At 36.4% G+C, this 13,017-nt stretch overlaps 1 protein-coding gene across 9 annotated transcripts in view; it reads left to right on the top strand.

Annotated features, from left to right (window-relative positions):
• Nucleotides 1–12,012, top strand: part of Zpbp (zona pellucida binding protein) — a 195,698-nt gene extending 183,686 nt beyond the window's left edge. For 8 of the 9 annotated variants that reach the window (XM_087584110.1, XM_087584111.1, XM_087584109.1 and 5 more), the window contains one exon: nt 9,244–12,012. In XM_087584110.1, the coding sequence (XP_087440236.1) occupies nt 9,244–9,391 (148 nt within the window). In that variant the 3' untranslated portion in view covers nt 9,392–12,012. The remainder of the gene's footprint in view (nt 1–9,243) is intronic. The other variant, NM_001025139.1, reaches the window with a different exon arrangement.
• Nucleotides 12,013–13,017: the final 1,005 nt, after the last annotated feature.

Genomic DNA, 13,017 nt, shown 5'->3' with positions numbered 1-13,017 from the left:
TGCTCACCCTTCCACCCACCCACTCCCACTTCCAAAACCCTGACATTCCCATACACTGGGGAAATGAGACTTCACAGGACCAAGGACTTCTCCTATCGATGCCTAACAATGCCATTCTCTGTTGCATATGTGACTGGAGCCATGGGGCCCGATGTGTACTCCTTGGTTGGTGGTTTAGTCCCTGGGAGCTTGGAGTGTCTGGTTGGTTGATATTGTTCTTCCTATGCAAACCTCTTACCCCTTCAGCTCCTTCAGTCCTTTCTCTAACTCCTCCTTCGGGGTACCCATACTCAGTCCAATAGTTAGCTGCAAGCATTCTAATCTGTATCAGTAAGTTTCTGGCACAACCTCTCAGGAGACATCCATATCAGACTCCTGTCAGCAAGCACTTCTTGGCATCAACAATAGTGACTGGGTTGGTGGCTGCATATGGGCTGGATCCCCAGGTGGGGCAGTCTCTGGATGGCCTTTCCTTTAGTCTCTGCTCCACACTTTGTCTCCATATTTCCTCCTGTGAGTGTTTTGGTTCCCCTTCAAAGAAGAACTGAAGCATTCTTACTTTGGTCTTCATTCCTTTGAGCTTCATGTAGTCTATGAATTGTCTCTTAGGTAATCTGAGTTTTTGGGCTAATATCCATTTATCAGTGAGTGCATATCTTGTATGTTCTTTTGTGACTGAGTTACCAAAGGATGATATTTTCTAGTTACATCCATTTGTTGTTTCAGAATTTTATGAAGTCATTGTTTTAATAGCTGAGTAGTATTCCATTGTGTAGATGTACTACATTTTCTGTATTCATTCCTCTGTTGAAGGGCATCTGGGTTCTTTCCAACTTCTGGCTATTATAAATAAGGCTGATATGAACATAGTGGAGCATGTGTCTTTGTTGTATGTTGGAGGATCTTTTGGGTATATGCCCAGAAGAGGTATAGCTAGGTTCTTAGGTAGTGCAATGTCCAATTTTCTGAGGAACCTCCAGACTGATTTCCAGAGTGGTTGTATCAGCTTGCAATCTCACAAACAATGGAGAAGTGTTGTTCTTTCACCACATCCTCACCAGCATCTGCTGTCACTTGAGTTTTTGATCTTAGCCATTCTAACTGGTATGAGGTGGAATCTCAGAGTTGTTTTGATTTGCATTTCCCTGATGACTAAGGATGTTGAACATTTCTTTCAGTGCTTCTTGGCCATTCAATATTCCTCAGTTGAGAATTCGTTGTTTAGCTCTGTATACCATTTTTGATAGGATTATTTGGTTCTCTGGAGTCTAACTTCTTGAGTTCTTTGTACATATTGGTTATTAGCCCTCTTTCGGATTGGTAAAGATTTTTTCCCCAATCTGTTGGTTGCCATTTTGTCCTATTGACAGTGTCCTTTGCCTTACAAAAGGTAGGCAATTTTATGAGCTCTTGGGGGCGGGGGGTCTGGTTGGTTGATATTGCTGTTCTTTCTATGCGGTTGCAAACCTCTTACCCCTTCAGCTCCTTCAGTCCTTTCTCTAACTCCTCCATCGGGGTACCCATACTCAGTCCAATATTTTCGATCTTAGAGCATAAGCCATTGGTGTTCTGTTCAGGAAATTTTCCCCTGAGCCTATGTGTTCGAGGCTCTTCCACACTTTCTCTTCTGTTAGTTTGCGTGTATCTGGTTTTATATGGATGTCCTTGATCCACTTGGACTTAAGCTTTGTACAAGGAGGGAAGAATGGATCAATTTGCATTCTCTACATGCTAACTGCCAGTTGGACCAGGACCATTTGTTGAAAATGCTCTTTTTTCTACTGGATGGTTTTAGCTCCTTTGTCAAACATAAAGTGACCATAGGTGTGTGGGTTCATTTCTGGATCTTCAGTTCTATTCCGTTCATCTACTTGCCTGTCTCTGTAACAATACCATACAGTTTTTATCACAATTGCTCTGTAAAATAGCTTTAGGTCAGGGATGGCGATTAACCCAGAAGTTCTATTATTGCTGAGAATAGTTTTTGCTATCCTGGGTTTTTTGTTTTTCCAGATGAATTTGCAAATTGTTCTTTCTAACTGTCTGAAGAATTGAGTTGGGATTTTGATGGGAATTAAATCTGTAAATTGCTTTCAGCAAGATGGCCATTTTTACATATTAATCCTGCCTATCCATGAGCATGGGAGGTCTTATCTTCTGAGATCTTTGATTTTTTTTTCTTTAGAGACTTGAAGTTCTTGTCATCTAGATCTTTCACTTGCTTGGTTAGAGTCACACCAAAGTATTCTATATTATTTGTGACTATTGTGACTATCGATCCTGTGATCCTGAGTGTTTCAGAGCACCTGGGAGTCGGGCTCCCTCTGGGTATTGAAAGAGTGGATGCAGACCCAGCACTCCAGGTCTGCTCTGGGTCCAGGTTCAGACTGGAGGAAGGAACCCATGCCACTGGCTGGGCAGGGGTTTTTGTGTCTCTGGATGCTGGTGGACCCAGTTACTCAGGGTGTTAGAGCCCAGTGATGTTTATTCCATGATTGTACCAATGTATCTCACAAGCTGGTCACCATTGTTGGTCACAAGGTTTATAGCTGGGTTCATGATTGTCTTTTTCTTTTGTGGCAAGCAAAGTACCTTTCTAGTACCAACAACAGTAATGAGTAGGGGTGAAGGCTCTAGGTTGGTGTCAACTTGACTTCTTCATGTTCAAGAAGATATGTTCTTCCTTCAGCAATAAGGTTTTTTAATCAGTTTGTAGAAAGCAACTAATAGTCTTGCCAATAACTGGAAATATTTGGTGGTTTCCATGAGGCACTTTTGACCAGCAACTCTCATAGGACACAACTTATTCTTGGCAAAAGTGGTTTCCCTTGGTGACTTAAGAGGCCTTTTCTGAATTTAATAAAATGACTGTGGTAGATTACATTTACTGATTGACAGATGCGGAGCCACGCTTGACTCTGTAGGATGAAGCCAACTTGATCATACTATATGCGATATTCTATATATGAAGGTAATAGTGATCTGAAAGAAGAATTAGGAAGTGTTTTTTCAGTTTCTATATTTCAGAATAATTTGCATAGTATTTGTATTAATTCTTTGAAGGTCTTGTAGAGGTCTGTGACTGAATCCGTCAGTCTTATTTTGATTGGGAGACTTTTCATAACAGATTCTATTTGACTAGTGGTTATGTGTCTGTTTAAATTACTTATCTGATCTTGCTTTAACTTTGGTAGGTAAGATAGATCAAGAAAGTCATCCATTTCTTTTGTTTTCCTATTTGACAAAACACAGATTCTTTTAAAGTATATACTTATAATGCTCTGGATTTCCTAGGCATCTCTTGTACTGTTTCTCCTTTCATCTCTAATTTTATTAATTTAAATATTTTCTCATCTTTTATTTGGCTAAGATTTGTTAATGTTATATTAGTTTTCTTAAAGAACTAGCTCTTCATGGATTAATTTTTTGTATTGTATTTTTTGGTTTTTGCTAGCTTCTATTTCATATATTTTATACCCCCTGTCCTCTAGTTTGAGTGTTTTTTTGCCATCTACTCTTTTGGCCTGCTACTACTACTACTACTACAACTTCCTCTTCCTCCTCTTCCTCTTCCTCCTCTTCTTCCTCCTCCTTCTCCTCCTCCTCCTCCTCCTCCTTGAGCTTTCTGCTGTGCTGTTAAGTTGCTAATATGATATCTCACTTGTTTTGTTCGTTTGATGTAAGTAGTTAGTGCTATGAATTTTGTGTCTTAGAATCACCTTCCTTATCATTTCCAAAATGTTTTTTAATTTTCTTTTTTATTTCTCTTCAGACCCATTGTTTAATTCAGTAGTAAGTTGTTCAGTTTCCATGAGTTTGTACATTTTCTCTTGTTTCAGTTTTTTGTTGAGATCTAGAGTTATTTAATCCATGGGTGCCAGATAGGAGGCAGAGTGTTATTTTTATTTTATTATATCTGTTGAAACTTTCTTTGTGTCCAAGTACATGGACAATTTTGGAGAATGTTTCTTGAACTGATGAGAATAAAGTATATTGTTTTGTCTTCAAATGAATATGTTCTGAAGATATCTACTATATACATTTGATTTATGATGTCATTTAACCCCCCAGCATATCTCTTTTTAGTGTTTTCTGCATGGCCTCTCTGTTGGCAATAATGAAGTATTGAGGTCACCCATTATCACTGTTTAAGGGTCAGTGTGTGATTTTAGGTTTAGTAGTATTTCTTTTGTGTACTTAGGTACACCTATGTTTGGTTCATACAAGTTTAAAATTGCAATGTACTTTTGTTGGATTTTTCTTGTAAGTATATAATATTCTTTGCTGCCTCTTCTGAATAGTTTTGGTATGGAGTCTATTCTGTCAGATTAAAATGGCTGCACCCGCTTGCTTCTTGGTTTCATTTGCTCGGAATACCCTTTAACATCCTTTTACTCTGAGGTGACATCTATTTTTGCTGGTAAGATGTGTTTCTTAGATGTAGCAGTCCATCAGTCTGTATCTCTTTATTTGGGAATTAAGACAATTAGAGAGTTATCAATGAACAGTGTTTATTGATTCATGCTATTTTGTTGTTATAGCATGCTTTTCCCCCTCGTTTCCTTCTCATAAAATGATTTATTCCTTGTGTCTAGTTGGATGTTGTTAACCTCTTCAAACTGATTTTTTTCTTCTAGTTCCTTCTGGAGATCTGAATTGGTAGAAATTACTTTGTTGTAGATTTTTTTTCTTTCTTTCTTGATTGTGATTTATAGTTTTGCTTGGTATAATAGTACAGGATGTCATTTGTGGTTTCTCAGAGTATATAGAACATGGCATTTAGAGTCTCCATTGAAAAGTGTTATTCTAGTCAGTCTGCCTTTATATATAACTTGTTCTTTTTCTTTTGCAGTTTTTAATGTCCTTTCTTTGTACTGTACATTTAGTGCTTTGATTACTGTGTGTTGTGGGGGAATTCCTTTTATGTTCCTGTCTATTTGATGTTCTGTATGCCTTTTACCTTGATAGGGTTAGGTTGGGGACATTTCTTCTGTTTTTGTTAAATATTTCTATGCCTTTGATCTGGCTTTATCCTCCTTCTAAATCTATCGTTTGTAGATTTTTTACTTTTCATAGTTTTCAAGATTTACTAGATGTTTGTCTAGAATTTTTCAGTCTTAACCTTTTCTTTATCAACTGATTTTCATATTTCTTCTACCTTGTCTTCAACAGCTGAGATATTGTCTGTATCTTATAATCTGTTTCTGAGGCTTAGTTCAGGTTTTCACTTAATACCTTAAAGTTTTCATTATCCCTGATTTTTAAATTGTATTTTAGGTCTTTGGTATTTCAAATTCATTTTATATGTGAAATCAGATAATAGTCCAAATTTATTTCATTGTGTGTGAATATTACCTTTTGCAATTTTGCAACAATATTTATTATGGGTTTGCTCCATCTTTCATCTTTATCTCCTTCATCCTCCACCTCCTTCCTCCGTCCTCCATCTCTCTCTCATTCTCTTTTCTCTAAATCTTTGAGCTCTGCCTTTTCTTTCCATTGCCCAATCACATGCTCTAGCCTTATCTGACCAATTAAGATTTTACTGGCACCACTCGAGTACATGATCTACTCCTCATCGTTGTGACACCCCTCTTGAGGGAGCAGAAAATACAAACAATAATCCACAACAAGTAGTCATTTACTTTTGATAGGGATTGCATTGACTTTAACCAACTTTTGGTGTAATTGGCATTTTAACAGTAGCAACTCTAATCTATGAATATGGTCCTTTTCATTTGTGTTTTTTAATTTATTTCAGTGATTTCTGATAGTTTTCAATATATAAAATTTTGGCAACTTGAATAAGTTTATGTCATAAGGATACCTTTTTGTTGCATTATAATGGGATGTCTTAATTCCCATTAAGGACTGTTACCTACTGTATAAAAACTCAGGTTTAGCTACATTTTCTAACAACTTCCCTTTCTCTGTGCCTTAGCTCCTGGCTACTACAGTTTTGCTAATTTCATAGTGTTGCCTTGGTACTTCTTGGTGTTTAATGTTCAATATTGATTTAGCTTGACTAGACTAAGGAGTTGTAAAGCACACCACAAGTGTGGATCTGTGTTTGTTTACAGAAGGGAACTAAAGCAGAAAGGCCTTTCCTGAGTGTGGAACATGCATAGACTAGAGTCCGCAAAGCGCTGAAGGGACGAGGACAGTGGACTGTGATAGGATGTGACTATCAAAGGCACCATAGGTATTTTTTCCTCTCTGTTGCCTGGTCACCATCATATGAGCCACTGTTCTTGTATTGCCTGCTTCATCATGACGAACTAACCTTTGAAACTCTTGAACCAAAATAAGTCTTTCCTCCCTTAAGTTGCTTCTCTCAGTTATTTGGCGCCATCAACGGTATTTTTAAAGAAACCTCTGCATTGTGTTTCCTCACAACTTTAACATCTCTTGCCACTAAAACTACATCGGTTTTGACCATGCTTACCAACCTTTATATTCTGCTTTGAATTCTTGCTTATCCCAGTAGGTGGAAAGCAGTATCTCATGTTGTTTTAATTTACTTTTCTGTTAATATTACTAATGTTCATCTTTCTTTACATGCTTAGTCTTGTGAACGGACTTTCTTTCCTCTACTTCTCTCTGTTTAGTCTGGGGTTCTTTTAAATGCCTAATGTTCCTAACTAAGTCTTACCCTTTGTTCTGTAAACGTTAGGCATTCGTCTTGCATCCCTCAATCATGTCCTGTGTTTGTGGTTTTCAGAAATGATCAATCCGTGGCTGGAGGTCAGAGCTATACTGTTACAGAGTACAATTGGAAACATCCTTGAGGTTACGGTTGTGGTACTTCTAAGTGGAACATACTGAGTGGGGTGGAGTTTTCTGTTTTGTTTATTGTTGTGTTTGCTTTGTTTTTTTTTTTATTTTTGTTTGATGTATTCAATTTCCTCACAGAGTTCTGTTGGGATGGAGTGGGACAAGGGTACTAAAACAAGATAAAACTTCTCATCATTTTGAAGACAAAACTTATTTGATTTTGTGTTAATAATTTTTGTAGATTGCCTGATTTCCAGAGCTCTTGCAGTATTATCTTGGCCAGTTGCCAGTAGCTTTTTTATGTATCCATGAATGAATGAAGGCCAAAAGCTCTCTAATAGTCCTTTGATGACTCTTCTCTAATTTAGTACACTTTGATAGTTGTCTACATTGCCTAGATTGCTGATGTGGGCAAGTACTTTTCAGTGCTAACACCTCAAATGATATTAGTTCATCATTTGTATAATATTTGATAATGTATACAAATTTAAAACTTTCCTATACTTTCTATCAAAGTTGTATGCATTTTTATATATTCTAATCAATGTACTTGAAATAGTTTCTTACATTTGTTCTTTGGCTTTACATTTTTTATTAAGTTTTTAATGTTAGTGTATAATTATCAGATAATTTTTATTCTGTTAATATTATTTCCCCACTCCCTTTTAGAAATCTCCTGTCCAAATTCATGAAAGCTTACTTTCTAAATTTCTTTTTTAATGTCAGTATTGGCTAGTCATCAAATGTTTCCTTTTGACCTAATTCAATAAATATAGTTTGCTAATATTGTCCTTTAGATTTAAATTATATTTCAAAAATTACCTTATTTTCAACTAACAGAGCAAGATATTTTAGTATGTACTGTACTGGAAATAATGATACAGACAAGTATCATTATGCTATGCTCTTGTGCATTTTCAGATCAAATTCGAATTTTAAACTTATTAGAATTTTTTATCATGAACACTCATATTTTCATGCCACTATCTGATCTGTTTGTAAGAATCAACATGAAATATGTTGCAAACAGTGCATTCTGCATTCATAGTGATTTAAGAAGTTTCAATATATTCTTTCAACATGTCAATGTTTGTTCTTTAAGAAATATTAATACCTGATCTGAGAGAAAGGGTGCTTTTCATACAACATCGTATTTCATCATTGGCAGTTGAATAAATACTTTAAGCATCTAAAGATCCTTTTTTATTATTAAACATAAAAATTAACCTTGTATTACAGATATTTTCCACATTGGAAATATTCTACCAATAAATCATCTGGTGTAAATTGAGGAACTCTAGAATATAGTATGCAAAATGTTCCTTCTCAATAGGCAGTCAAAGTATTTTTTATATTTTGGAAAACACATCTTAAACATAAATGACACAAAATAAAATGTTAGGCAGATTTAAATAGTAATAAAGTACTGAATAATGTTGCTAAAAAGTTAGATGATCCACAGTGACCATGCTTTAACGTACTCTGCAGTCCTTCACCAATGCTTGCAACAGGAAAAAGGTGGATCATCTGACATGCTTGCCTCAACTCGAAATGTATACAGTCAATGCAGGCAGCTACCCAGAGTATAGCATTTGTTCCAGATCTAGCATTTGTTGAGTGCCTGCTTTTTCATATTAGATTTCTGGTTTTCATTTTCGTGTTAATGTTATAAAGTCACCTGTTACCGTTCTTTTGCTAACAAGGAAGGAGGAGCCTAGAGACTTGGTTCCTTTATCAGTAGGATTTGAACTTTCTTTTTACCCTGCTGCTGTACAGTGATAGCTGCAAGAGTATTTGTGATAACAATATTTACAGATTAGGAATGATCAAATTGAACTAGGTTAAGAATTTCCCCCAAATCACACGTTTATCAAGTGATACAAATAGAACTTGAAATGATGACATCAGAAATAAGCTGCAGTCCTCTTACAGCTCTTGGCTCTTCATACACTTAAACATAATTGCAGTGGACTATCCTGTAAGCAGTTTTACTTTGTCTATCATACTGACCTCTTATAACTCCTGTTATAACTTAAATGATGATGTAGTCAGCCTTTAAACTCATCATATTCAGAGAAACAGGAACCATGAGGGTTGCTAGCAGCTAAGAAAGATGCTAGAGAGTTGTTCTGTTGGAATAGTAATGTAGTTTGACAAGATGAAAATGTTCTGGAGATTAGTATACATATGAGTATACCTAACAGTACCAAAGGGAACACTTAAAATGGATAAAGTGGTAAATTCCATCATAGATATTTTACTTCAATTAGAATTAAAGAACATTCGTCAGACATGATGGTGTATACCTGTAATCCCAGTACTCTGGGAAGATCAGGAGCTCAAAGTCAACCTTGACTATGAGTGTCTTAAAACAACAACAAAATTAACATTATGTGTGACAGTTTACATGGTGTTAACTTATGTAACCCAATGGGGAATGTTGCTCATTAATGCATGTTTTATTCACAGTGGTCTGCAGCCCTGGATCCTTCAATCCCCGGGATGGAACTCACTGCCTCCAATGCAACAACAGCGTGGTGTATGGAGCGAAGACATGCATGTAGGCCAGGGCCTTGTGGGACCCAGTCGCTCATTCAGCAGAAAAGTATATTTTTGAAGTACTAAAGTATAATAACTCACTATTATGCCGAAATTAAATAATCAGAATTTACAAAGATATGGTGTCCTCATTCAATCCTGTCCTATATGCATCATCTTTCTTGGTTAATGCTAATGGTTAGCTGCACTTGATACCAGATGACTCCTTTGGCACTGCATTTTAAAGATTATATCAAATGTTCTGTATTGGGTGATGTTAAAAGATTTTTCAGGAATTAAAAAAATACCCATTTTATTTTTACCATGCGTCACCTATATTCAGGCCATCCTATTTTATAAGACCTTTAACTTAAACTTACAAAATTTTAGCTATTTAAACATGGCCTTTGGCAGCTCAAAGCCAGTTTCAAAATCCATGTCTTGGGTTACATTGTTGCCCTTATTAGTGGAAGGCCTAGTCCCCCAGAAACTGTGGCTTTTAATGTAGTTCAGTGTGTTTGGCTTAAATGGTCAGTTGACAGACTCTTAAGCCAGACATAGTAGCATAGACCTGTAATCTTAACACTTTGAAGATATTACAGAAAGATCAGTTCAAAGTCCAAGGACAGCTTGAACTATGTGAGATCCTCTCTCAAAAAATCTCTTGTATCACCTCCTTGACATTTGAGAATGGAGCTACCATTGAATGTTCTCAGTAGGCTGAAGCAGTTTGTCACCCAACAGTGCTTCTAGGACAAAGAATTAACAAGAATCACAATTTTCTTAAAAATGCATGCTGCATACCAGAAGTCACTGCTGCTACCAGTGATAATTATCTTCTTTTTCTTTGGGATGCCACATTGAAATATGAAGAGTTTCATAAATGTAATGATTTAGATAGAGGAAAATCCACAAAGTGACTTTGGAGTCACTTCCTAAAGTTCCTAGTGATCACCTGATTCACATTTCCTCCATCATCTCTGTGAGACATTGCCTGCTTTGCTTTTGACATTTCTTGCCTCAAAACATCAGAGGTTCAAGTATGGAAACCCCAAACAGTTGGATCTTGCTAAGACCCTTTAAGTGGAAGCATCTTTCAGTGGCAGGTTGGCTAACAAGGAGCTATACTTGGCGTGTAGAGACAAAGCTAGTTAGAAAGCATCCTATTTTATCTTCCTGTGGACAAGTGCAGCCTTAGAATTCTCACACAGAAGAAGGCGATTGGCCTGTGGTTGTTCTTGGTTCGTCCTGGTGATAATTGCCTCCTTCTTCTGGGCTTTCAGCAGCATCATCAAGATATTGGTGCTTTATAGCACATGGAGATTTTCACATTCCTTCTTTCCCTGGCAGGTAACACAATGAGTAGTACACTGTTTGGGTAAAATATGATTTTTCTCTAAATAACTAGCATATACTTCCTGTAACTTCTAAGTCCCAAGTCTCCTGCTCTAAAACTTCTTGAAGCTATCCCAATTTCTCAAGTATCTATTGGGATTGAGTCAAGATGTCCTTCCAGTTGTCAGCCGAGGAGAGCAGAGGTAGAACTGCAATGGTGGTGGTGAGTCTGGAGAGCACTGTCTTCCTGTAGCCATAGACGGTCGGTAGGAGTAGACATCCCACGGAAGTGTGTCTTCAGAGGTACACTCTAGAGTTAAGTTCCCAGTTTCTACAGGCAGACTGTCCAACAAAACCTTACAAATGTTAGAGGTTAGAATAAGGTAGAATTAAGAGGTGAGGTCAAGAGAGCTATCTTTAGAAAAAGAAACAGAAGACGGAGATTAATGATTACTTTTTCCTGTTTTCATATAGTGAAATGATCCATTTGATTCTGTAACATCACAATTGTTTTAGTCAATCGTGTATTTGTGTTCAACACTCAGCTAGCATATTCCTAGTCATAGCCCTCTTCATATGCTATAGTTAGATTTTTATACAAATTAAAGGTCTATGAATGACAATATGTCAGTAACTAAGACAAAAGTTACTTCTGTTTTAATGCCAGATAAGATGGACAGTGTTGACTGGTGTTTAAAATGACAGCAGCATGTGCCAAAAGCTTTGAGCTGTCTCTAAAGGATTATTGTCATATAGCAGTTTCAGGGAGTTCAGCTTATATCAAAATAATTTCTTCCTGTATAATACCTTTTCAACTATATGATCAGATATTTACTAATACCTAAAGATATTTTTACCAGAATTTAAGATGAAAATAATTATTTCCATTCTGTATTAATTATATTTACATTAAATATGTAATGTATGTTAATTGGCAGTATGGAAATAAAATCTTTAAGTTTGGTTCAGTAATCTCATTTCCTGGCAATTCTAACAAGTAAATTTAATAAGTTAAATGGCACCAAGAGCCACAGCATATGTAGTAATAAACAAAATTAGCACAAGTGCCCTAAAAGAGAGGGTGAATAAACAATTCTATTTCCACATGACAGACTGTTCTCCAGCTAATAAATCGACTGTCACATTTTCAAATTGAATGAATGATTTCAGAACAACTATAAACTTAACTGTACTTATTTGCATTATTATTGTTTGTATTTTGAGTTTTAAAACAAATGCACTGAAATGTTTATCTCATGTTTGTCTCATGTAACAGGATCATGCGTGAGTTTTTTTATGCCTTCTTCAATGATATGAATTACTTTTAAAATGTTAGAAACAATAAACTTACTTTGAAAAACTGCAGGAGTAGCCATGAGAAAAGATGTTGTTATTCACCTTTCTAGCACTGGTTTCTTTCTTCCGTACACAGAACATGATTTTTCTAGAAGCTAGAGGAAAACTTATCCTGTATACCATGAGGCGAACCAGCCATAGCAGTAGGAAGACAGAGTAGAGATAGCAAAAGAACTGGGCTCTAAGGAGGACACTCAATCGGTGCCCCTGTTAATTGTGGACCCTGGCCTTCCCTGCACTTCCCAGCTCCATGACATAGGAAATTAATTGTATGTAAACGAGGTAGATTTTCTGTTAGAGACAAAACAATCGTAGCTGATAAAGCACTAACTACAAGGGAGTTATAAAGCAAACACTGGGAGAGGAGGTTATCAAAAGAGCTATCAGCAACGGTAGTGTTTTGTAAATTCCCATATTTGCCATCATGGATCATTTCTTTTAATATCATGTGCTTTCCCAAGCTATTTGATTTACTGCAATCATGTAGGTTTCCTAGTATTTCATCTATTGTAGCAAAAATAGGCTGAAGTGGTTAAGCATTCTAGTTGTGGGGTATTTCCGTTGCTTTTAAATTTTCAGCCGTATATATCACTATAGTTAAATTCTTTTTGATCCTTTTTTAGGATATTCAATCATCTCTGTATCAAATACTCAGAACTCTGGTAGGCTTTGATATTTCTAATCTTATAGACAAGTCCCCCAAATTATAGTGATACCATAAAAGGGTAAGCATTTCACTGTATTCACTCTGGTTCTGTATTTAACTTTGTTTAATTTGATAGGTGGAAACTTTCATTTCAGAGTACTAGTGCAGTTGAGATCCCCTCGTGATAATGCGGTGGCCATGGCTCTATTGTTTACTGATTGCTCATATAATTTCCCCATCTCTTTTATTTTCACCATTCTTATTTCATAGGATCTGAAGAAGTCAAAGTAACTTAATGATGTCCTGGAATTTCACACAGCAGGTGAGTAATGAAGGCAAGTATGAGCTCTGACATAGCCCCCTGCACA

The sequence above is a fragment of the Rattus norvegicus genome, chromosome 14, assembly GCF_021556685.1.
Source record: "Rattus norvegicus strain SHRSP/BbbUtx chromosome 14, alternate assembly SHRSP_T2T, whole genome shotgun sequence".
Taxonomy (NCBI): Eukaryota; Metazoa; Chordata; class Mammalia; order Rodentia; family Muridae; genus Rattus; species Rattus norvegicus.
This window is presented reverse-complemented; position numbering and strand designations above follow the sequence as displayed.